Source organism: Podarcis raffonei, chromosome 8 (genome assembly GCF_027172205.1).
Source record: "Podarcis raffonei isolate rPodRaf1 chromosome 8, rPodRaf1.pri, whole genome shotgun sequence".
NCBI classification, from domain to species: domain Eukaryota; kingdom Metazoa; phylum Chordata; class Lepidosauria; order Squamata; family Lacertidae; genus Podarcis; species Podarcis raffonei.
In genome coordinates this window covers 15,965,249-15,990,771 of record NC_070609.1, presented here as the reverse complement: position 1 = coordinate 15,990,771, position 25,523 = coordinate 15,965,249, and the positions used below count along the sequence as shown (strand labels likewise).

The window sequence follows — 25,523 nt, the reverse complement described above, 5'->3', positions numbered from 1 at the left end:
GGCTCATGATATCGTTGATGTAAAAGTAGCAACATTTGTACCATAATGTATTTATTGCTTAAAAAACCCATTACAACAAAGGTGGTATCTAACATTGATGGTAACAAACCTTTGTGTACTCTCTGGTCCCTATTAATCAGTGCAAATGAGGGCAATCATGCAGGCAGGATAAAATCTGCTGATATTTGGGTAGATCTTCTGTAATTCAGAGCAGGGCTTTGAGTGTGACTTCCCCTGTTCTGTGGAATAGCATTCCTGCAGAGATACAACAGGAACCCGCTACCCGCAATTTCTGGAAACAACTGAAGATGTTTTCATTCCGACAAGTTTTCCCAGGTGGATGAATAGGTTGCTGCCATGAGTGTCTATTTAGCATTGTTTGAAAACATATTTACTTTTTTCCCCTGTGTTGTTTTTAACTGCTTTTCAGCTGTGTTCATTACATTTTGTACACTGCCTTTTGGGGAAGATAATAATAATAATCATAATAAATAGAAGTCCTGATGAATTTTCATGAGAATTTTTTAAAAAAGGAAATAGCCAGCTGATATGGAGATGTGATGCAGACAGTGATGTTGAAGCTGGAAGCTCCTCATATCCCACAGAAGCAGGATATTGACAAGCTGGAACGTGTACAGAGCAAGGAGACCAAGATGATCAAAGCTCCACAAACCAAGCCTTATGGGGAACGGTTGAAGGAGCTGGGTAAGTTTAGCCTGGAAAAGAGGAGATTTAGAGGAGATATGATAGCCATCTTCAAATATCTCACACAGAAGAGGGAATAAGCTTGTTTTCTTCTCCTCCAGAGGGTAGGGCCTTAAATGGCTTCAAATTACAAGATTGCACATGAGGAAGAAATGATTTATTTTTTAGAAAAGTCCTAACATTCTGCAGGATGCAGAGCGGCTATAGAGCCCGCATGATGAGCTGGCTTTGCAAACCAGGCAGGCAGGAAGAAACCAAACTCTCCTCAGAGTGATCCTAGACTGACAGCAAAGCCTGTGTCTTGTGTGGCGAGTTCCTGCCCCCCACCAAGGATAAATAAAGACACCAGACACCAGAATTTAAGGTTAAATGGGTGAATTAGGCCACAACTTTATTGAATTCAGGAATGAGAGGCATTGGCTTAGGCAATGTGAGTGCTTGAGGGCCCTGCTCCTTCCTGCCACTTACCATCTGGCCCAGGGTGGGGCCTGAAGCCTCAAAGGGACTGCTTTGCTGCCCAGGAGGACTCCCCTGTGTGAGTGCCTGAGGGCCCTGCTCCTTCTTGCCACTTACCATCTGGCCCAGGGTGGGGCCTGAAGCCTCAAAAGGACTGCTTTGCTGCCCAGGAGGACTCCCCTGTGTGAGTGCCTGAGGGCCCTGCTCCTTCTTGCCACTTACCATCTGGCCCAGGGTGGGGCCTGAAGCCTCAAAAGGACTGCTTTGCTGCCCAGGAGGACTCCCCTGTGTGAGTGCCTGAGGGCCCTGCTCTTGCCACTCACCATCTGGCCCAGGGCGGGGCCTGAAGCCTCAAAAGGACTGCTTTGCTGCCCAGGAGGACTCCCCTGTGTGAGTGCCTGAGGGCCCTGCTCTTGCCACTCACCATCTGGCCCAGGGCGGGGCCTGACAGGCCTCAAAAGGACTGCTCTGCTGCCCAGGAGGACCCAGAGGGGTGCAGAGTTCTTTTTAACATGTTTTAAAATTTTAAATTTTTGTATATGGGGGTGGGATGGATGTTTGGTTGGGCTTGGGAATTTGTTTGATTTTGATGGATTTGTAATTTTTGCAGTTTTTTATTTGTATTGTTTTATTGTTTTTTGGGTTTTTTATTTTGTTTGTTTTTATTGTTTAAGGTTTTATTGTTTTAGCCTCGGAAAGAATAACATTAATTGCCACCAATGGAGGCTAATATGAGGCTTGGGATTGCTACCCTGGAGGGGCGAGCGAGGTATGGCGGTGGGGGCAGATGTTATAGGCGAAGGGGATCAAGATATGCATATGCTCGTACCCCTTCCAATCTGCGCCCCATCCCGAGGGACGAGGGTAGGGGGAGCAAGGATTACTCACCTCCGTCACTGGTGCTGTGCAATGCCAGGTCTATAGGCAACAAAACCGCCACCCTGCAAGATCTCTTTATCTTGCAGGGGGTCGACCTGGCTTGTGTGACGGAGACCTGGGTGCGCGAAGGGGCAACAGTTACCTTATGAGAGATGGCACCCCCGGGTTTCTCCGTCCTCCACCAGTCACGGACTGTGGGCCGGGGGGAAGGGGTGGCATTATTAATCTGGGAAGATTGTTCTTTCAGGGCTCTACCATCGCCATCGATCCCCGGCATTGAATGTGTTGGCCTAGTGTGGGGCTCCAAGGAGAGCTTGGCTGTCTGGCTGGTGTACTGGCCACCTAGCGCACCAGCAGCCACCCTGTCAGGCCTACTGGAGGCGGTGGCCGGCTGGGCCTTGGAGTTCCCTAACCTATTGGTATTGGGGGACTTCAACATCCATGCTGATGCCATTCCCTCCTCACAGGCTCTGGACCTGGTGTCTTCCATGGCGACACTAGGGCTCTCCCAGTTTGTTTCGGGCCCCACACATCAAGCAGGCCACACGCTGGATTTGATCTTCGGCATAGGTATAGATGTGATCATGTCTCCTTCGATGAAGGTGCCATGGTCTGATCACTACGCTCTGAAAGCCAGGATTGACTTTCCACCCCCACCCTGCTTAGGTGGCGAGCCGATTTGGGCTCGCCCACAGAGGCTGATGGACCCTGATAGATTCCGCCAAGCCTTGTGGGACCTTGCTCCCCCTGGCGACTCATTGACTGAGCTCATTGAGGGCTGGAATATCCAGCTCCTGGCAGCCATCGATGAGATCGCACCTAAGCGCCCTCTGCGACCCCGCAGAAACCGGGCTCCCATGTTTACCGAGGAGCTCCGGAAAATGAAGCGGGACCTCAGACGGCTAGAGCGAGTATGGCAGGGTGCCCGTAATGGAGCCTCAAGAACATCTTATAGGGCTTTTATGAAAACCTATGAGATGGCGGTGAAGGCTGCTAAGAAGTCTTACTTCTCGGCCTCCAATGCATCCGCTAGCTCTCACCCGGCGCAATTATTTAGTATAATTAGGTCTTTAACGTCCCTTGAGGGACAGCCAAATTTAAATACCAATTTGACACACAGCTGTGAGGCATTTGCGAGCTTTTTTGCGGAGAAGGTCTTGTTGCTCCGCCATGACCTCCCTGCCAATTTGGATACAGTAAAGGAACTGGAGGCCCCTCGACTGTCCTCGGGTCCAGTACTGGACCACTTCGACCTGATATCCCCAGCCGATGTGGACAGACTCCTCCGAGCTGGAAAGCCCACCACCTGTCCTCTCGACCCGTGCCCGTCTTGGCTGATTAGAGCGTGTCCAAACAAGGTGCGGCCCCCCCTAGGGGATATCATCAATTTGTCCCTTGGCACGGGGACATTGCCAGGGGAACTGAAGGAGGCAGTGGTGTGCCCGCTCTTAAAGAAAACATCATTAGATCCTTTAGATCTAACCAATTACCGCCCGGTTTCGAATCTTCCGTTCCTGGGTAAGGTGATTGAGAGAGCGGTTGCTGAACAGCTTGGTGGCTTTCTGGATGAAACATCGGCTCTGGATCCATTCCAGTCCAGCTTCCGCGCTGGTCATGGGACCGAGATGGCTCTGGTTGCCCTAACAGATGATCTTCGTAGACAGCTGGATCAAGGCAGGTCGGGGCTGCTGATTCTTCTAGATCTGTCAGCAGCTTTCGACATGGTCGATCACGAACTCCTGGACCACCGCCTTGCCGACATGGGGATCCAGGGCACAGTCCTTCAATGGCTGCGCTCGTTTCTCTCTGGATTATTGTAACTCGCTCTACGTGGGGCTGTCCTTGAGACTGACCCAGAAACTCCAGCAGGTGCAGAATGCTGCAGCGAGACTCCTTACGGGGTCCTCGCTGCGAGATCACATTCACCCGGTGCAATACCAGCTGCACTGGCTCCCGGTGGAGTACAGGATCAGGTTTAAGGTGCTGGTTTTAACCTTTAAAGCCCTATACGGCCTAGGACCCTCGTACCTACGGGACCGCCTCTCCTGGTATGCCCCACAGAGAAACTTACGGTCTTCAAATAAAAACATCTTGAAGATCCCAGGCCACAGAGAGGTTAGGCTGGCCTCAACTAGAGCCAGGACTTTTTCGGCTGTGGTTCCGATCTGGTGGAACACTCTGTCACAAGAGACTAGGGCCCTGCGGGACTTGACATCTTTCCATAGGGCCTGCAAGACAAAGCCGTTGCACCAGGCCTTTGGCCAGGGCACAGCCTGACTCCCTCCTTCAGCAATCTTCACGGAGCTCTGACCCAATGGTTGCCAGTGGTTTGCTTTGAATTAATTTTTAATGAATGATTTTAGAGTGTTGTATTGTGTTGTACTGTTGTACTGTTTTATTGTTGTTAGCCGCCCTGAGCCCGGCTTCGGCTGGGGAGGGCGGGATATAAATAAAATTTATTATTATTATTATTATTGGTCCTACCGACTATCCGGCTCCAGCCCATTTGCTGGAGACACGGGAAGGGTTAACACCATAGTGGGGGAGTCTCCTGCTGAGGCACGTCAACTAGGAGCTCCCCCCCCGGCCACGCCCCCCCCAGTCCTTTACCGGACCACCCTTCATTCTCTGGGGGGAGGTGATGGTGTTCCTCCCCCCCCACATCCTCTTAACCCCTTCTTACCAATGCCTAACCGCCAATGCCGAGGAGTTGTGACGAGTTGCTACGAGGTAGGCGAAAAACCAAATGGCTGCAAATTGCCAATTGGGAAAAATTCCTACCATGCCCCTTGCGGCGACAGACCGAAGTCCATAGCAAAGTCAGAAACCTACCTACCTAAAGGGAGGGAGGGTGGGAAAACGTGGGGGCTAGCCGGCAAAAGAGGGCGAGCCCTGGCCGCGCCGGCCCTAAATAGGGCAGGCCACGCCCTCCCAGCCACCCGATTGGCTGGCTGGGTGGACGTCGTGGCCGGGATTCCCCTGCTCTCGCGGGGGCTGAAACCAGCCCCCGCTCACGTGAGGTGGGCGTGAAGCCCGCAACCCCACCTCCTGGGCCAGGTCCGGAAGTGGCTTTATCTGACACCTTCAGCCTTAAGGGACATAATGCAGGGGCCCCCAGCACTGCTCCCTTCAGGGGTTTCTCCAGCCTCACGCAGAAAGACTTGCCTTCCCTCCCCCCAGCTTGTCCTCCAGCTTCCTGCAGCCTTGGGAGCTGGAGCTCTTTGTCACCCCCACCCTCTCAGTGGAGACCAGGCAGGCAGGTAGCATCTGCAAAGCCATCTGAGAAGCGTCTACATCAGGAATTTCTTGTCCCACGCTCTCAGTGCCAGCAGTGGCAATTTTAATCTGAAATCTTTTGACACACTGTACTGAGGACAGAGTTCAGAAATGGCTGGCGCTAATAAAGTTCCCTATGGCAGAATGCCCCTATCACTATGGGTCTTTCGGACTCCGAGATATGATCAAAAAATAATAAACCAGTGCAATCATGTGCTGCTCAGCAACAGAGCATTTATAATAAATTATATCATCAGTTCTGTTGCTGATTATTTATTTATCCTGCTTAATCTTAGGAAGGGGAAGGGAGCTGCGGCTTTTTGTTATCTTGGAGCAGAAATTACATCCTGTTTCCAAGTTTTCCTCTCCCCCACGCTTGACCAGTACACAGCTCTGCTCAAACAGGTGATTTCTGAGAAAAGGAAACCTAAATGAGTTCACCCTAGTTCCTCCTCCTTGTAAATAATTTATTGGACTGTGCTGGGTCATGACAGAGAGCAAAGGAAGCAGAAATTTCTCCAGCCTGAAAGCAGAGGAGGAGAATGCAAAGGAAGTTTTTCCCAACAGTCCAAAGAACGAATTTGTTTGGAGTCTTTGTATCATGTCATCCCATTTCTCCTGAGTTTTGATGCAGTGTGATCCCCACATGACTGGCTCCAAAGGACAGAAAAACTGAAGCATATGGGGTGGTGTGGGGTAAAAGCAGGAGCCCTATGCCTAGGATACCCCAGTTATGGCTTTCCCCAAAGAATTCTAGGAATGGTAGTTAGTTAAAGGTCCTGAGAGTTGTTTGGAGGCCCCTATTCCCCTCACAGAAGTAGAATTCTCAAAAGTGATTCAGCAGCCTCTTTAATCAGAAGTGCCTGGGCACCATTTTTGTGTGCAGAGCTGAGCCGCGATGGGTGAAAGAGGGAAGGGAGCTGGGGAGCACAAGAATGACTTGCGCACAGTTATAGGAGCCAGCTCCCAGGGGCCGAGATATGGAAATATTGGAGGGGGGCTGCTCCCCACAAGGTGATGGGCATTGCCACTCAAATGGGGTGCGTGAGCCACATCTTGTGATCTATGAGGTGAGGCAGGGCTTATCTGCTTCCCCCCATATTTTAAGTTGGCACCCCAGCACACAGTCCTGTTACCTCTGCTGCTTGGCTCCCTCTCCAAGCCTGGCAGGAGTTGTGTTTCTGCTACTTTCTCACAAGGACAAGGGCAATGCCCATCAACTTTTTTGGAAGGGGGCGCCCCTCAAATATGATATTTGCAGGGGAAACACATGTAGACTCCTAACTCTGTGGTTAAAGTGGTTATCAGAGGCTGTCCCAGGGGGAGGGGCCTGCCCTGAAGCATGCTTGGCAAGTGTAAACCCCATGAGACCCCCTAGTGTGCCCCTCCCAGCATTTTCTCCCTAGGGGAGGGGGGATACAAGCAGCTCCTCCTATTCTGCAAGAGGACGCTGCACTGGCATTAGCTCTCTCCCACTGTTTTGCATTGCTTGCTTTTACGAATGTAACTGAGCATCTAACTCTGCTCTCAGCATGGCAACTCCAAATTTCCAGAGCTTGTTTCCATGAGCTCATTACTGAGGTAGACACCATGTTTCCTTCCCTCTTGTCCGGCTGTATACTGGAGCTGCCTTCTTCCACCGCTCCAGGAGATTCAGGTTTGAGAGACTCCCTTGCATGGCAGCGAACTCCTAAGGGCTGTTTCATAGATGTTGGAAGGTGCCCAGGCTGGTTGGCGCAACCCAGTCAGATGGGTGGGGTACAAATAATAATTTTTTTGTCATTGTTGTTGCTTTGAGTCATTTTGGATGCTCTTTGGTGTTGTTGTTAATTGAATTTATATACTGCCCTATACTTGGGGGTCTCAGGGCGTTTCACAGAATAAAATCAAGATAGAAAACCAGAAGATAGCAAATAAAAACAAACAAACAGAACAATACCCCCACCCCCCAAAAGAAACACATTTTAAAAGGGCATAGGATGTACCATATTTTTCGCTCTATAAGACGCATCAGACCACAAGACGCATCTAATTTTTGGAGGAGGAAAACAAGAAAAAAAATTCTGAATCTCAGAAGCCAGAACAGCAAGAGGGATCGCTGCGCAGTGAAAGCAGCAATCCCTCTTGCTGTTCTGGCTTCTGGGATAGCTGCGCAGCTTGCATTCGCTCCATAAGATGCACACACATTTCCCCTTACTTTTTAGGAGGGAAAAAGTGAGTCTTATAGAGCAAAAAATACGGTAAATCGGATCCGCCAAAGGCCTGGTTGGAAAGAAATGATTTTGCCTAGTGCCTATAGGTGTATAATGAAGGCGCCAGGCAAACTTCTCTGGGAAGAGCATTCCACAGACGGGCAGCCACTGCAGAAAAGGCCTGTTCTTGTGTTGCCACACTCTAAATCTCTTGAGGAGGAGGCACACGAAGGAGGGTCTCAGAAGATGATCTCATGGTCCAGGTAGGTTCATATGTTGTTGTGATTACAAATATATAAATTGTTTTTAAAGATGGAATAGTGAGTAAGATGGGTTGGCTGGCCTGATCTGGTGTGATCTAGGATTGCCTCAACATAATCTGACCCAATCCTATGTTGATACAAATTGGCCCAGTCCAATTGATTAATTGGATTGGGCTGGATCTGATGCACAGCCCAAGTGAAACGTGTTCTTAAATAAACTGAAATTTTTCTAGCAACACTTAGCTCTAGAGCCCCTGCTGCCATATTGTCCTAAGTCTCTTTCTCAGTTGCCATAATTCTCCTCATGAAGTTCCATTTTCAGCGCCACAGAAGCTTCAACATGGAACATAAGTCCCTTGCACTTCACTCTCAGCTGTTCAGAAAGCCAAAGCAGTGTTGTAAATCAGATGGTGTTGGGCAGAGTCTGAGAAGCTTGTGCTCAGACCCACCCATGAAAATATCAAATAAGCATGGAGGAAAGTAAACCCACTTAACTTCCTCCACAAAGATCCCCTGGATTTAGGTAGGCTCAATCCAATTTGTAGGGTCTCCTATGCCTGCAAATTTCACCCACTTTGGCCAAAAGGGGATTATTTGATTCCTCATTATAATGAATGGGGACACAGAGCTTTATTTGGTTAGTCGTGTGGAACCCAAAACACAGATATAAGCAGAGAGAGTACAGAGTAATTAATGCAGAGATACTTAGTCACACCTAGTGAGTTGGAATGTGTTTGTCAGGAGTGTGTGCAGGAGCCTGGCCCTGTGACTGGTAGGGCTTTGCAGGATTGGGGCCTTCCTGAGTTTGGCCTGGAAGGGCAAGGCGCTGCCGCACAGGGGAGGCTTGACAGAAGACTCGTAGCACCTGGTGGCAAGGCCCGGGAGGGGTATATAAGACCAGCATTTCCTTCTGCCTCTTTGCCACAGCAACACACTACTCACCTAGCTGTGCTTCAGTTTCCTGACTCCTGGTTTCCTGACCCCTGGACTGCTGATTCCTGCTTCCCGTCCTCTACCCCTGTCCCGACGTACTGAGCCAGGACTCCGACTGCCTGTAACCCGGACCGTGACAGTCTTTCGCTATTTGTCAATAAAAACTATATTACTTTGTCTGTTTATTTGTGTTGGCAGCCAGTGGGGGAACATTTCAACCTCCAAGGCTTTAAGGCTGTAAGGCTTTACAGAAAAGTTGCATTCTGAGGAGGGCTAAACTCATTCCACAAATAAGAGGTGGTGTTGCTGACTCCCAGCTTGATGCATAGCGAATGCATAGCCATCTCTTAGTGTAGCTGCTAGTAGCTGTCAGTGTAGCCACCTCCCACAGCTGGAAAAACTTGGATTTTTATCTCAGCAGCTGGTAAAATCGCACATGGACTATAACAATCTCAAAAACAATTGGCTAGTGCTTGGAATGAACAAGTTCAATGTGCACTGAATTACTTTGAAAAACATCTGAACTACATGTGAAGGTAGTTCCCATAATTGCTGGGTAAACTGAACATGAATTAAGTTGGGGCAAAATGAAGAATGATTTCTGGCTCATCTTCAAGTTCATTGTCACTTTATAAGTGCTTTAGAATATTTCTACAAAAAAAATTGCCAAGGGTAATTTGGATTAACTTGAAGTGAACTGAACATAAAGAGAACTGGTTTGTTTCATAAAGGGATGAACATGAATGGGAATTACCGTATTTTTCGCACCATAGGACGCACTTTTTCCCTCCTAAAAAGCAAGTGAAAATGTGTGTGCGTCCTATGGAGCGAATGCAGGCTTTCACTGAAGCCTGGAAAGTGAGAGGGGTCGGTGCGCACCGACCCTTCTCGCTCTCAAGGCTTCAGAAAGCTATCCGCTAGCCGTGGGAGACCCAGCTCTCCCACGGCTAGCGGGGCGCTGCATTAATCCCGAAGCTTGGGGCGTGCGGAGCTCAGCGCGCCCCAAGCTTCTGGGTGCCGGCAAGGTCTCCGCTAGCCGTCTAGACCTTGCCGGCACCCAGAAGCTTGGGGCGCGCTGAGCTCCGCAGCCCCAAGCTTCGGGATTAGCGCTCCGCTAGCCGTGTCTAGGCTGCGGATAGCAGCCTGCTTCCCGGAGCGTCGGGCGCCCTGAAAGCAGAGCGCCCGGCGCTTCGGGAACACATCCGCAGCCTAGGCAACCCTGCGGGAGGTCCCGCAGGGCTGTCTAGGCTGCGGATAGCAGCCTGCTTCCCGGAGCGTCGGGCGCCCTGAAAGCAGAGCGCCCGGCGCTTCGGGAACACATCCGCAGGGTGGGGAGCCCTGCAGGAGTTCCCCGCAAGGCTCCCCAAGCTGCGAATGGCAGCCTGCCGCCCGGTGGGCGGGGCGCCCTGAATCAGAGCGCCCCTCGCACCGGGCAGACATCCGTAGGGTGGGGAGCCCTGCAGGAGTTCCCCGCAAGGCTTCCCAAGCTGCGGATAGCAGCCTGCCGCCCGGTGGGCGGGGCGCCCTGAATCAGAGCGCCCCTCGCGCCGGGCAGACATCCGCAGGGTGGGGAGCCCTGCAGGAGTTCCCCGCAAGGCTCCCCAAGCTGCGGATAGCAGCCTGCCGCCCGGCGGGCAGGGCGCCCTGAATCAGATCGCCCCTCGCGCCGGGCAGACATCCGCAGGGTGGGGAGCCCTGCAGGAGTTCCCCGCAAGGCTCCCCAAGCTGCGGATAGCAGCCTGCCGCCCGGCGGGCGGGGCGCCCTGAATCAGAGCGCCCCTCGCGCCGGGCAGACATCCGCAGGGTGGGGAGCCCTGCAGGAGTTCCCCGCAAGGCTCCCGAAGCTGCGAATGGCAGCCTGCCGCCCGGTGGGCGGGGCGCCCTGAATCAGAGCGCCCCTCGCGCCGGGCAGACATCCGTAGGGTGGGGAGCCCTGCAGGAGTTCCCCGCAAGGCTCCCCAAGCTGCGGATAGCAGCCTGCCGCCCGGTGGGCGGGGCGCCCTGAATCAGAGCGCCCCTCGCGCCGGGCAGACATCCGCAGGGTGGGGAGCCCTGCAGGAGTTCCCCGCAAGGCTCCCCAAGCTGCGGATAGCAGCCTGCCGCCCGGCGGGCGGGGCGCCCTGAATCAGAGCGCCCCTCGCGCCGGGCAGACATCCGCAGGGTGGGGAGCCCTGCAGGAGTTCCCCGCAAGGCTCCCCAAGCTGCGGATAGCAGCCTGCCGCCCGGCGGGCGGGGCGCCCTGAATCAGAGCGCCCCGCGCGCCAGGCAGACATCCGCAGAGTGTGGAGCCCTGCAGGAGTTCCCCGCAAGGCTCCCCAAGCTGCGGATAGCAGCCTGCCGCCCGGCGGGCGGGGCGCCCTGAATCAGAGCGCCCCGCGCGCCAGGCAGACATCAGCCAGCACCACAAGCTCGGGGGACAGCAGGGAGGCGCAGCGCCACTATCCCGCTGTTCCCCGACCTGGTTCGGTTTCCCTGACCTGCTTTTGGGGGGGAAATAAAGGGAAATTTTTTTTCCTTTATTTCCCCCCAAAAAAACTAGGTGCGCCCTATGGTCCGGTGCGTCCAATCGTGCGAAAAATACGGTAGTTCTTTTACGGACATGTTGAACTTGAACTAGTTCCAAGCTCTGATATGGACAGAGACCTGATTTGAAGTCTTGTTTGTTCTGATGTTGTCATCTCTGGTTTTTTTTGTTTTCTCAAAAACCAAGAAACAAAAAAAGGAAAATAAAAAGCACATATCCCTGAAAAACAAAACAAAAACAAAGGAAGAATAAGAAGCACCGATCTGGAGTTATTTGTGGCAGGAGGACACCCAAAACTCCCTCTCCTCCAACTATGTTGAAGATGAACCAGTCTTTCTCTGTTTCATAGCATCCTAAAATACAAGGAAATTTGTGGGTATGTGTATGCTTATTTCCAGAGAAAAAAACTCTCCCCAAAGGCTCAGGCTTCCCCTACCCACCCACCCAGCTGGTGAACCAAAGATTAATCATTACAGCAAGGAGGCTGAGAGAAAACAGGCTTGTGGTTCAGGTTAGGACACCTAAATTTGGACTGTTGGCTATAGCTTTCCTACGCCTTGATTAAATGATTTTTTAACACAAAAGTTAGAACAGTTGGGGAAATAATTGCAGTAGGGAGGATTCAGAAAAATACATTTCTTATAATTTTAATATTTATTATTTCATTGAGATTAAGTAAATAAGGGAAAAGGAAAGAATAGCAATCAAAGGAGGCAGAGAATACATTAAAACATTTTTTAAAGCAGCAATAACCAAATAACCACAAAATATAGTAAAGGCTACAAAACTATATAGTATATTTTTGCATGGATAAGCATGTCTCACAGGATCCCACCCAACACGATATCTGTGTTAGATCTTGTTTAATTTGACCTGCTTCAGATTTTGATATCTCCTCATTAAGATCAGTAACTTTTTGATCCAGGGCTGTAATTTTAAGATTCACCTTTGCTAAATTATTCTTCAGACATTAATTCTGCATCACAATTTACTTAAGCGTATCAGCAATCGAACTCTCTGAAGCTATTTCTCTTCTCTTCTTTTCTCCATTCTTTATGTTTTGCTGCTGCAAATTTGCTCCATGTCGGAGGGGGAGACATCCATCACTTTAACACTGGCAGGTAGGATATAAGAAACCTCCAAACTGGATTGAAATTGCCCAGGCAGGCTACTGATTAAGCGTTGTTACAATAGGGCTTCCATATGTCTGGGATTCGTCCGTTGGAAGTAGTGTCCAGGCAGAATTTTTGAAAATTGGAAAAAAATGTTTGTGAAATGTCAGAAGTGTTGATTTTTTGGGGTGAATCTCCTTAAAAATAGCTCAAAAACCTTTTTTGTTTTTGGGAGATTTTGGCAAAAAAAGCTCATCAACTTTGCCCTCCTCATCTTCATCACTTTGGGATAAGCGAAAAGCTCAACAACTTTTGTCTCCAGATTTTCACTTTTTGAAATATGGCAACCCTACAAATGCTGAGCTGAAGAGTAATAAAGGGAGCAATTGGTTGATGTTGTTGCAAGACCAGAAGTAGAACTTGTGAAGAAAGCAATTGGTTGATGCTGTCGTAGAAAGATGAGATTATGCATGTTGTACCTGGATGTCTCTTCCCAGGTAGATGTATTGGCTGTTTACTTGCGTCTCTTGGGCTCAGCAGCCTTTGCCAGAACTTTCTCTGCATCTTTCACAGCGTTTTCCAGGAAATTCTTCAGCAAGTGGAATGTGGTAGCATAAGAACTGCCCCCACCATAGTGAGACCCCAACACAGGTATGAAATCCAGAACCTGGTCTGCCACTGTGATTGCTCCCCACATTGCTGATCTCTTCAAGGGATCCATGTCGAATTCTGTCGTTATCTTACCGGTGCTTGGGGTATGTTCAATAGCAGATTTCAACTCCTCAACATCTTTCCCCACACGATTTGCTAGTATATTGAGAGAATTTTCATCCAACCCAAAAACTTTGCAGATATGTATCATTGTCGAAATCACAATGCCAATGTCACAACGAAGCCCAAGGAATGAGAAAGGAATCAACCCAACACCACAACTCACCATGGCTTTTTTCCATATCAGGCTCTCCATAGCAGCCTCTTTCTTTTTAATGCTATCTTTTGTTAAAATTGGTAGAGACATAATTAAAACATCTCTCTTGATTTCATCCTGTTCCTTTTCAAAGGTCTCTTGAAGGAGGGGAAAATCATACTTGCTCAGATACCACCTTGATATCAGAAAGACCCTTGGAGAAGACTCACCTAATGCCTTCAAATTATCATAGATATCTTTCCGTATAATGTCAAGAGTTTCCTTCTCAGACTGCATCATCTCATAGGTGTCCTTCACATTGATGCGTTTTGACCGCCTGTCATTATCTATATCAATATCCACTTTGCTGCGCACATAGTAGAATTTCTTCTTATTTTTACGGATCTCAAGAGCCAAGTTGGTGTCATTCTCAGTGAAGTGCCCTGAGGCGATTATGATGAAAAAATCATACTTGCTGAAATTGACCTTCTCTAGGTATTCCTTTCCATTAAATTCATTTGTTCCAATTCCTGGTAGATCCCAAATTTTTAAGTCGGGGGATCTGGGGTGTGAATATTCTTGTGGCACCATTGTTCTTTCTGTCATCCCAGCCAGAGCTGCACCCTTTTCCTCATCTTCCATTCCTCGCAGGGCATTGACAAAAGATGATTTCCCGGCACCTGTTCTTCCTGTGATGGCAATTTCAAACGTCATGTCCTTTAATAAATTTGACAGCTGTTGAGCTTCAGCTGAAACAGCTTCTAATGTTTTTTTCTCCAAAGCAGCCTTCAATTCAGCAAGGTCTTTTTTTATGGCTTCTATTGTTATGGCAGGATCCATGACAGTGATTTTTTGTGGCTCAGTTTATCTGAGAAAGAGAAGAAAACTCTAATAGTTAGATTATAACTTTCCACACACTTTTATGGACATCTTTACAATCTGTGGTTTATGTGGTAAAATCAATTCACTTAGGACATGTCTCTGAGACAAGTGGGTTGTTTGAGCAGCAGTTGGTAGTATTTCAATCAATCTCTCAGAAATCTATATTGCTACCGTGGAGGGGCGAGGGAGGTATGGCAGTGGGGGCAGATGTTATAGGCGAAGGGGATCGAGATATGGATATGCTCGTACCCCTTCCAATCTGCGCCTCATCCCGAGGGACGAGGGTAGGGCGAGCAAGGATTACTCACCTCCGTCACTGGTGCTGTGCAATGCCAGGTCTATAGGCAACAAAACCGCCACCCTGCGAGATTTCTTTATCTCGCAGGGGGTCGACCTGGCTTGTGTGACGGAGACCTGGGTGCGTGAAGGGGCAACAGTTACCTTACGAGAGATGGCGACCCCAGGTTTCTCCGTCCTCCACCAGTCATGGACTGTGGGCCAGGGGGGAGGGGTGGCATTATTAATCCGGGAAGATTGTCCTTTCAGGGCTCTACCATCACCATCGATCCCCGGCATTGAATGTGTTGGCCTAGTGTGGGGCTCCGAGGAGAGCTTGGCTGTCTGGCTGGTGTACCGGCCACCTAGCGCACCAGCAGCCACCCTGTCAGGCCTATTGGAGGCGGTGGCCGGCTGGGCCTTGGAGTTCCCTAACCTATTGGTATTGGGGGACATCAACATCCATGCTGATGCCACTCCCTCCTCACAGGCTCTGGACCTGGTGTCTTCCATGGCGACACTAGGGCTCTCCCAGTTTGTTTCGGGCCCCACACATCAAGCAGGCCACACGCTGGATTTGATCTTTGGTGTAGGTATAGATGTGATCATGTCTCCTTCGATGAAGGTGCCATGGTCTGATCACTACGCTCTGAAAGCCAGGATTGACTTTCCACCCCCACCCTGCTTAGGTGCCAAGCCGATTTGGGCTCGCCCGCAGAGGCTGATGGACCCTGATAGATTCCGCCAAGCCTTGTGGGTCCTTGCTCCCCCTGGCGACTCATTGACTGAGCTTGTTGAGGGCTGGAATATCCAGCCCTGGCAGCCATCGATGAGATCGGACCTAGGCGTCCTCTGCGACCCCGCAGAAATCGAGCTCCCTGGTTTACCGGGGAGCTTCGGAAAATGAAGTGGGACCACAGACGGCTAGAGCGAGTATGGCGGGATGCCCGTGACGGAGCCTCAAGAACATCTTATAGGGCTTTTATGAAAACCTACGAGATGGCGGTGAAGGCTGCTAAGAAGTCTTACTTCTCGGTCTCCATTGCATCCGCTAGCTCTCACCCGGCGCAATTATTTAGTATAATCAGGTCTTTAACGTCCCTTGATGGACAGCCAAATTTAAATAACAATTTGACACAAAGCTGTGAGGCATTTGCGAGCTTTTTTGCGGAGAAGGTCTTGTTGCTCCGCCATGACCTCCCTGCCAATTTGGATACAGTAAAGGAACTGGAGGCCCCTCGACTGCCCTCGGGTCCAGTATTGGACCACTTCGACCGGATACCCCCAGCCGATGTGGACAGACTCCTCCGAGCTGGAAAGTCCACCACCTGTCCTCTCGACCCGTGCCCGTCTTGGCTGATTAGAGCGTGTCCAGACGAGGTGTGGGCCCTCCTTGGGGATATCATCAATTTGTCCCTTGGCACGGGGACATTCCCAGGGGAACTGAAGGAGGCAGTGGTGCGCCCGCTCTTAAAGAAAACATCATTAGATCCTTTAGATCTATCCAATTACCGCCCGGTTTTGAATCTTCCGTTCCTGGGTAAGGTGATTGAGAGAGCAGTTGCTGAACAGCTTGGTGGGTTTCTGGATGAAACATCGGCTCTGGATCCATTCCAGTCCGGCTTCCGCGCTGGTCATGGGACCGAGACAGCTCTGGTTGCCCTAACAGATGATCTTCGTAGACAGCTGGATCGAGGCGGGTCGGGGCTGCTGATTCTTCTAGATCTGTCAGCAGCCTTCGACATGGTCGATCACGAACTTCTGGACCACCGCCTTGCCAACGTGGGGATCCAGGGCACAGTCCTTCAATGGCTGCGCTCGTTTCTCTCTGGTCGGGGACAGAGGGTGGCGCTTGGGGGGGAATTGTCATCGCGCCACTCCTTGGTGTGTGGAGTACCTCAGGATGCGATACTCTCCCCGATGCTTTTCAACATCTTTATGCGTCCCCTCGCCCAGCTTGTCCGGAGTTTTGGGCTGGGTTGCCATCAGTATGCCGGTGACACCCAACTCTATCTGTTGATGGATGGCCATCCTGACTCGGCCCCAGACACACTGACCAGATGTCTAGAAGCTGTGGCTGGATGGTTACGTGGGAGCCGGTTGAAGCTAAATCCTTCGAAGACAGAGGTCCTGTGGCTGGGATGGGACGATATGGGATTGGGGGGGCAACTCCCATCTCTTGCGGGGGCGCAGTTAGTGCCAGCACCGTCCGTTAAGAGTTTGGGTGTAATCTTCGACACCTCCCTTTCCATGGAGGTGCAGATTGCAGCTATAACAAAGGCGGCATTTTCCCATCTCTGCCAAGCTAAGCAGTTGGCTCCTTACCTCTCTCGCCCTGACCTAGCCACTGTGATCCACGCAACGGTCACCTCCAGACTGGATTATTGTAACTCGCTCTACATGGGGCTGCCCTTAAGACTGACCCAGAAACTCCAGCGGGTGCAGAATGCTGCAGCGAGACTCCTTACGGGGTCTTCGCTGCCAGATCACATTCATCTGGTGCTATATCAGCTGCACTGGCTCCCGGTGGAGTACAGGATCAGGTTTAAGGTGCTGGTTTTAACCTTTAAAGCCCTATATGGCCTAGGACCCTCGTACCTACGGGACCGCCTCTCCTGGTATGCCCCACAGAGAAACTTACGGTCTTCAAATAAAAACATCTTGAAGGTCCCAGGCCACAGAGAAGTTAGGCTGGCCTCAACTAGAGCCAGGGCTTTTTCGGCTGTGGCTCCGACCTGGTGGAACACTCTGTCACAAGAGACTAGGGCCCTGCGGGACTTGACATCTTTCCGCAGGGCCTGCAAGACAGAGCTGTTCCGCCAGGCCTTTGGCCAGGGCACAGCCTGACTCCCTCCCTCGGCAATCTTCGCGGAGCTCTGGCCCAATGGTGGCCAGTGGCTTGAATTTAATTAATTTTATAATGAATGATTTTAGAGTGTTGTTTGTGTTGAACTTTTGTACTGTTTTATTGTTGTTAGCCGCCCTGAGCCCGGCTTCGGCTGGGGAGGGCGGGATATAAATAAAATTTATTATTATTATTATTATTATTATTATTATTATTATTATTATTAGTGCATGAGTTCACACATAACCCTTAAAACATATTTATGTGAGATGTGGAACTTTTTTGAACTCAAATTGTTCATTCCTCTAGAGTAGGCATGATCAAACGTGGCCCTCCAGCTGTTTTGGGACTACAACTCCCATCATCCCTGACCACTAGTCCTGTTAGCCTGGGATGATGGGAGTTGTAGTTCCAAAACATTTGGAGGGCCGAGTTTGGCCATGCCTGCTCTAGAGATTTGACTAAAGGGAGCATTTACACACAATAAAGCTTCCTCTTTTTTTGCTAAAACTTTGGATAAAACACTTCATAAATAAATTGGATTCTTCTCAACTAACTTTTATTCAGCGATGACTCAGTGAAATTAATAACCATGCCTAAGGTCCATTAATTTTAATAGATTTACTCTGAGTAAATGTTAGTTGAAGACAACCCATTATCAGCAACATTACAGTATCTTGTCCTGAAAGCTATATAAATATAATGAATAAATAAATGAAATACAGCTAAAGGGAAAAAGAGCATAAAATCCTTTTTAGAACTAAAGACATCCGAGGGCCTAACTGCATGATACTTAAGTGTGGGGTGTTATCAGTGGAGTTTTGTCTGTCTGTCTGATTTAATTGATATGGGGAGGCGATTTTGCAGCAGGACTAAGGAGCATGGAGAAGGGAAGTTTCATATTTCGTACCACAGTCATGGAAGGATACGGAAAGCCCTGAAAGGGCGACTTGGGAAAGTCGTAGAAACATAGTACTGTAGAGTTGGAAGAGACCCTGGGGATCATCTAGTCCAACTCCCTGCAATGCAGGAATATGCAGCTGGTCCATACAGGGACCTGCAACCTTGGCGTTATCAGCACCACGGTCTAACCCACTGAGCTATCCAGGCTCATTAGGCAGCACCAACCCAGAACCGAGAGAAGCTCCAGCATCTTCTGCCCTGCCTTGAACCCTTGCCATGCAGTTTCTCTAATCAGAAGTAGCTCACAGATGCCATTTTTGCACGTCAGCAAGTGCTGGGGCACAGCTGTGGTCCTGCTGCTTTCTTTCAGAAATAATACCCATCAAAGTGGGGGGGGGGCTCTGCAGAGGGATATATTGAATTAACACGCGAAAGGGAGACATTGGCTTCAGGGCAGTTACTTAAAACTCTAAAAGTAGCACTAGCTACTTGTGGCATGTTATTTATTCCCTTTGCCACGGGAAAGAAGGGGCAGCCTTCTAGAACATCATTGTTGATAATAATATTATCGTTTACAATACGATATGATCAGTCCTTTTTTCTGGGGGGGACGCAAGGGTACACATACCCCTAAACATTTTGTTGTTACCACCTCCGAACGCGGCTTCCTTTCTTTCCCAGAAAGGAATCAGGAAGATGTTAGTGCACACAACCTCATGCCAATGTGGAAGTTACTGTCAGCTGTCAGCTGTGTAATATGAGGTAATGCATGTTCTTTGTACTTCTGTCCATTTATTGTATTTATTTTTCCCGATTTGAACTATAAAAAGGTGGTTTTGAATGGTCAAATAAGAGTACCCCTAAACATTTTTAAACAAAAAAACCACTGAATATAATATGATATGATAATATGATATGATATAATATTAGCTATAATAGAATTAATGTAATAACAATAAAGAGGAAAAAAGGTCAAAGGTAAAAATAAAAAAGTAAAAGTAAAAAAAACCCCAGCAACAACAATTGTTCTGCCAAGCAAGAAGCTCAGAGTCTCCTTTAACGCAAACAAGCTCAAAAAGAAACGGAAATCATGAGAAAAGTTCAACTCCTTACCTGCTGCTGAACCGATTTTTTGCAGCCAAGCTCAGTCCTCTTCTCAGAGGTTTTGCTTCGAGGTTTCTCGCGCTTTTCTCCCACCTTCTCTCATTGTTTGCCTCTTTTATACCCTCTCTCCCTCCTGATCTTCACATCACTAAAAGCAAAAAAGAAAGCGAAGGTAACCAGCGAGGATGAGATAAGATCGCAACAAATAGCCGAGGCCACATTCCTGGCCAGAGGGAGCTCCAAGCAGCCCGTTTGCCAGCGGGGACGCTGCCTTTTCTGGGAAATCCCAAAGGATCACCTGTGGAAGCACCCCGTGTGGGCAATCCTTCACCACTGCTGTTGTTGCCTCTGTGTCAGTCTCAGCAGCTCCTGAGTTGTCTGCACTTAAGCCATGGGGCATTATAAAGAAAATAACCTATTATGCAAAAGAATTATTCCCGCCTTCGCTAGTTAGAAGCTTGGTAGCAGCAGCGGTGTCTTTTGCCACCACTTACTGGATGCTGTCAAACTAGAATAATCTAGCTGAGGATGTTGAAAGGGTTCGAAAGAAAGCCCTAGGACTGGAAGAGTGAGGCAGAGCATCTCAGGGCCACATAGAACTGGCACAAGACGTGATGCAACCGAAGGTGGGGTTATAGGAGCTGCTGCTGCTGCTGCTGCTATGGCAAGTCCTCCCACGTTGGCACCCCTTTTCACACCGATTTTGGCTGGTTCTAGAGACAATGGAGCAGACCCTATAGCTGACTTGCCTTACCACAATACAACACAATCAAGCTTTTAAAAATAGGAATAAAAAGCAATGCTTTTTGTAAAGTCCTTTGGAGACAAGCATGCCAGACAGGTACACCACTGCTCCCCATTTCCTGTATGGAACCCAATACTCTTATGAATTGAATTGGCCAGGTTTAATCAATGCACCCTTTGAGATTCATTAAAGATGTCGTGTCCACAGTGAATGCTTTTTTTAACTGATACTTTTAAGATATACTCCAATGTAAACTAGAAACATTTGTCATATTGATGTAACATGCTATCGAAACCTTTCTGTGTAATGTCTACCCAGACAGGCTTTTAAGAAAGAGAATTCTTTGATTTTGATGTAGTTTTATTAGATGTTGCTAAAATTATTTCGTTAGATGACAGTAGGAAATACAGTGGTACACCGGGATGCGAATGGGATTCGTTCCGGAGCCCCATTCGCACCCTGAACAGAACGTAAATTGCGACAGCGCATCTGCGCGTGCATGGGTCGCGTTTTGCTGCTTCCGCGCATGCTCATGACATCATTTTGAGCGTCTGTGCATGCGCGAGCAGCGAAATCCGGAAGCAACGCACTCTGTAGACCCTATAGCTGATTTGCCTTACCGCAATATGATACAATCAAGCTCAGATGTAAAATAGACACATTTGTCATATTAATGTAACATGCTATCGAAATCTCTCTGTGTAACTTCTACCCAGATATGCCTTTATGAAAGAGAATTGTTTGATTTCAATGTAGTTTTTTTACATGTTGCTAAAATTATTTTGTTAGATGATAGTAGGCAATAATCAAAATTACTCATTTTGAGCGTCCACGCGAGCAGCGAAACCCGGAAGTAACACACTGTTACTTCCAGGTTGCCGCGGAGCGCAACCTGAAAGCGCTCAACCTGAAGCACATTCAACCCGAGGTATGACTGTAATCAAAATTACTGTAGAAGATGAAGTGTAGATATTTGGGGTATATAGTTTTTTCCTTTCTGAGGTTGCAGATTTTGTGGAATGTAATCTTGCTTTTCTTCGATAATGGAGAAAGCTTAGAAAAAAATGCCCTCTTCAAAGGAAAAAAAAGGGAATAAATACCTATTCCTTTGAGCACCCCCTCTCTCTTTCATTTGACCCATATAATATTTTGCTTCCTGCCCAATTCTAGCCTTGCTGATTCAGGCAATTATAATTTAGTTAAGATTTAGTCAAGGTTTCTCAGCCTTAACAATATTTTAGATTTGTAATGCTAACATATTATACTGTTTTTATTATATTAACCTCATTTATCTTATTTTCTGTAGTGCTCAATTAAGTTCCACCAGATAAAGGAAAGGTATTTGCTATGTACCTGATGTCTCATCGTTGAACAGCTGAATTTAGGGGGACTAATTTCGTCATGAAGGGAACTGAGATGAGAAACTGGATTTCTGCTTTGCAGAAATCGAGCATACATTTCCCCCCTGAACGAAGCAAAACCGTCACACTGCCCACTCTCCTCTCCCCCTTTTACTTTCAAAATGCTTTGCTGACACGAATGCAGCATTCCCTCTTTTCTCCCTTGTTTTGAGGAAGAGGGTCATCTCTCAAAGTGAGACATTCTGGGTTAGGTGGCCGGGGAGAGTTACCTGCACACACAAGTTTCCATAGGGGTTAGAAATTGTTTTAAAACATAGTTAAAAGTTCAAGATTCATAAAGTAAGGACTTGCAACCACTGGCTGAACTTTTTGTTATCACATTCTTTCAGACAACAACAAAATACCCCAAACTATTGTAATCGGTCTTAATGGCGTTTGATATCCTTAATACCTGTCTTGCTGCCCAGCAGTCTCCTTGCCTGGGCCAAAAGAGCTTCTCAGAGGGGGGGGGTTTGAGGAGTCATAGACTGCTGGTTTGGGGGGACTTCAGCATCTATGCCAAGGTTGTGAAGATAAGATGGCGCCCAGCACTCTTCCTCTGTGCCTTTGGACGCTCGTGCCGGTAGAAAACTTTACTCTTTGCAGCTTTCAGCAGAGTTCTTTGCGGCAGAAAACTGTTGCCTTGTGTGTGGATAATAAATCAGACTGAACGCAGGCTTCTTGCTTATCTCTAACAGTCTTTAATGTGAAAGAAAAACATCATAAATCAGCCCGGCGAGAGAGCAGACATCCTTCTCGCCTCTCAGCCAAAAGCGAAAGAAAACTCACACACAGACAGATTCCCGTATGTGAACATAACCACACCTCAGAATGTGAGACGTCACACAGAACTGTTAACCCTGTAAGTTCTGATTCTCCTCACAAAGGTGACCAGCTCTGGGGCGGCTTAGGACCTCATAGTTGCCATGGCAACCATGAGGCTGTCCCAACATGTCAACAGCCCAACCCATGTGGTAGGCCACTCTCTGGACCTTGTTTTCTCAACTGGGCAAGAAGAGCGTGATCTGAAAGGGGGGCATTCTGACATCAGTCCCTTGTCCTGGTCAGACAACTGTTGTCCTGGTCAACTTCCTGTTGAGATTTAGGCTTTCAGCACCTTTCCCCCTCTGCAGAGCTGGGGGACCTAATAGGATGGTCTGCCCTCAGAGATGGCTCTGGGGGACTTCCTGTCCTGCCTTAGTACCAAAATAGACACGCGATAGGTACGTCGGGTTCAACTTAAGGCGACCTCATTTAGGTTTCGTTTTCTCAGAAATCACCTGTTTGAGCAGAGCTGTGTGCTGGTCAAGCAGGCGTGTAATTTATGCTGCAAGATAACAAAAAGCCACGACTACTTTCCCCTTTCCAAGATTAAGCGGGATAAATAAGAGAGCATTTATTGCTCTGTTGCTGAGCAATACATGATTGCACTTGTTTATTATGTTTTTATGGGTCCGAAAGACCCATAGTGATAGCAGCATTCTGCCATAGGGAATTTTATTAGCGTCCGTCGTTTCTGAACTCTTACTGCAGTACAGTGTGTCAAAAGATTTCAGATTAAAATTGCCACTGCTGGCATTCAGAGGAGATTCCCGCTGCAAACACTTCTCTGTTGGCTTTGCAGATGCAGATGCTACTTGCCTGCCTGGTCTGCAAGGAAACTGAGTTGGGGGATGTGTGTGGAGAGAGCTCCAGCTCCCAAGGCTGCAGGAAGCTGGAGGACCATCTGGGGGAAGGGAAGGTGAGTCTCTCTGTGTGAGGCTGTAGAAACCCTTGAAGGGATAATGCCTGAGGGCCCTGCATGATGTCCCCTAAGGCTGAGGGTGTCAGATAAGACAGGCTTTGCTGTCAGTCTAGGATGACTCTGAGGAGAGTTTGATGTCCTTCCTGCCTGCCTGGTTTGCAAAGCCAGCGTGTTGTGCAGGCTCTAAACCCGCTCTGCACCCTGCAGAATGTTATAACTTTTCTAAAAAATAAACTATTTCTTCCTCATGTTCAATCTTGTAATTTGAATCTTGTAATAGTTCAGGCCCTACCCTTTGGAGAAGAAGAAAACAAGCTTATTCCTTCTTCCGTGTGACAACCCTTGAGATATTTGAAGATGGCTATTGTATCTCCTCTCAATCCAGCTCCTTCAAAGGTTCCTCATAAGGCTTGGTTTCCAGAACTTTGATCATCTTGGTCGCCCTCCTCTGAGAATGGAAAAGCATCATAAGGGATGTTATATTGGTTCACATGCTCAGACCTGTCAGGTTTCACTGTCAAGGTCCATGAACTGGCAGTGTCCATGAACTCACAGATAGGCTGTGCCTTGTTGTAGCTGAAGATCAGCAGTGTTGGCCGTGTATCACTGGTTTTGCTCTTGGAATGACATACATACTTCTCATGGTAGACCCCGAACAGAGACTGAAAACCCCCATGCAGTTTAAAATCACCAAGGTACTTTGAGCTTATCTCTGACAAAAGCCTAATAAACTGGTACAGGCACGTATTTCTTACTAAATGCTCTGCTGCTGATTATTTGCAACTTTTTATCCTGCATAACCTTGAAAGGGGAAAGTAGCTTTGGGTTTTTATTATATTGTAGCAGAAATTACATCCTGTTTACAAGTTTTCCTCTCCCCCTCCCCTGCCCAGCACACAGCTCTGCTCAAACAGGTGTTTTCTGAGAAAACAAAAGCTAAATGAGTCGCTATAGGTCCTCCTTCTTGTAAATCATTTGTAGCTTGAAGCTGTTTGTCCAGGCCTGACCATCTGGAGCAGGAGAAAGCAAGCTTGCACCGCCCTCCATATGGCAGCCCTTGAGATATCTGAAGATGGCTATCATATCTCAGAGTCCAAATGCCCCATAGTGACAGGCGAATTCTGCCACTGGGAGTTTTATTAGCACGAGCAGTTTCTGAACTCTTATCGCAATACACTGTGTACACACTGTGTACAATACACTCAGATTAAAATTGCCACTACTGGCACTGTGGGCTGGATAGGAAAAGATCCTGCTGCAGCCGCTTCTCAGCTGGCTTTGCAGATCCAGCTGCAGGGGGTGGGGAAGAGCAACAGCTCCCCAGGCTGCAGGAAGCTGGAGGACAAACTGGGGGAATGAAAGGCAAGCCTCTCTGGGTGAGGCTGTAGAAACCCTGGAGTGTAGCAGCGCCATGACCCCTTTCATCATCTCCTTCTCAGGTTGAGGATGGCGGATGAGACAAAGGCTTTGCTGTCCATCTAGGAACACTCTGTGGGGAGTTTGCCTGCCTGCCCGGTCTGCAAAGCCAGCTTCTTGTGCAGGCTCTAACGTCGCTCTGCACCCTGCAGAATGTTAGAACTTTTCTGGAAAAGAAACTATTTCCTCTAAGACGCCCTAAACCCCCACAGCTTTAAAGCCCTTCCACTTTATACAGCCTATCAATGTAACAATGCAAAAGTCGACAAGGAAGCCATCAAGGAATAATATTTCTATGCTGCCTTTCAGCTCTAAAAGGAGCCCCCCAATTAATTCTGTTACTTTCTTTGCTCACTTTCCCATATTTCAACCATTCCTGCTATGTATTCAGCAGTGAACAGTTGCTTGAAAGGACAACAATCAAATATACAGTGAGTGGAACCTTGGTTCTCGAACTTATTCCATTCCGGGTGTGTGCTTGACTCCCAAAACCATTCAAAAACCAAGGCGTGGCATCCGATTGGCTGCAGGAGCCTCCTACACTCAAGCAGAAGTCACGTTGGATGTTCGGCTTCTGAAAAACGTTCGCAAGCCAGAACACTTACTTCCGGGTTTGCAGAGTTCAGGAGCTGATTTGTTCGACAACTAAGCCATTCGGGAACCAAGGCACCCCTGTATATCAGAGTTTCTCTCTCCAGGAGAAACCCTCACCAGGAAGAACCCTCTGGGTAGAGAGGGAACTTTCTATTCTGAGGCTAAAATGACATGGACAAGAATTGACCAAATTTGGGTAACTAGAGGACTGGCTGGCCCCAAAGATTAGCAAAGTTGAAATTTGCCCTAAGACCTGCTCTGATCATAATGCTGTGAAGATGGAATTAAAACTGATGCCAACTGGTTCCTTTAGATGGAGGATGAATGACTCTTTTAGGAATGATGAATTTCCTAAAAAGGCCCAGAA

General features: G+C 48.4%; 3 protein-coding genes across 6 annotated transcripts in view; 2 read left to right on the top strand and 1 right to left on the bottom strand.

The window, feature by feature from the left end:
• LOC128418423 (interferon-inducible GTPase 5-like) overlaps window positions 1–19,502 on the bottom strand; it is a 133,923-nt gene extending 114,421 nt beyond the window's left edge. The window contains exons 1-2 of one of the 3 annotated variants that reach the window (XM_053398087.1): window positions 19,267–19,502; window positions 12,743–14,115 (exon numbers count right to left, since the gene is read on the bottom strand). In XM_053398087.1, coding sequence (XP_053254062.1) covers window positions 12,855–14,087 — 1,233 coding nt within the window. In that variant the 5' untranslated portion in view covers window positions 14,088–14,115; window positions 19,267–19,502 and the 3' untranslated portion in view covers window positions 12,743–12,854. Of the gene's footprint in view, window positions 1–12,742; window positions 14,116–19,266 lie in introns of those variants that run through there. The other 2 variants (XM_053398085.1, XM_053398084.1) reach the window with 2 other exon arrangements.
• Window positions 1–25,523, top strand: part of LOC128418426 (interferon-inducible GTPase 5-like) — a 219,045-nt gene that overhangs the window by 23,967 nt on the left and 169,555 nt on the right. The window lies entirely within an intron of this gene.
• The window catches only part of LOC128418415 (interferon-inducible GTPase 5-like), a 175,179-nt gene that overhangs the window by 79,656 nt on the left and 70,000 nt on the right, over window positions 1–25,523 (top strand). The window lies entirely within an intron of this gene.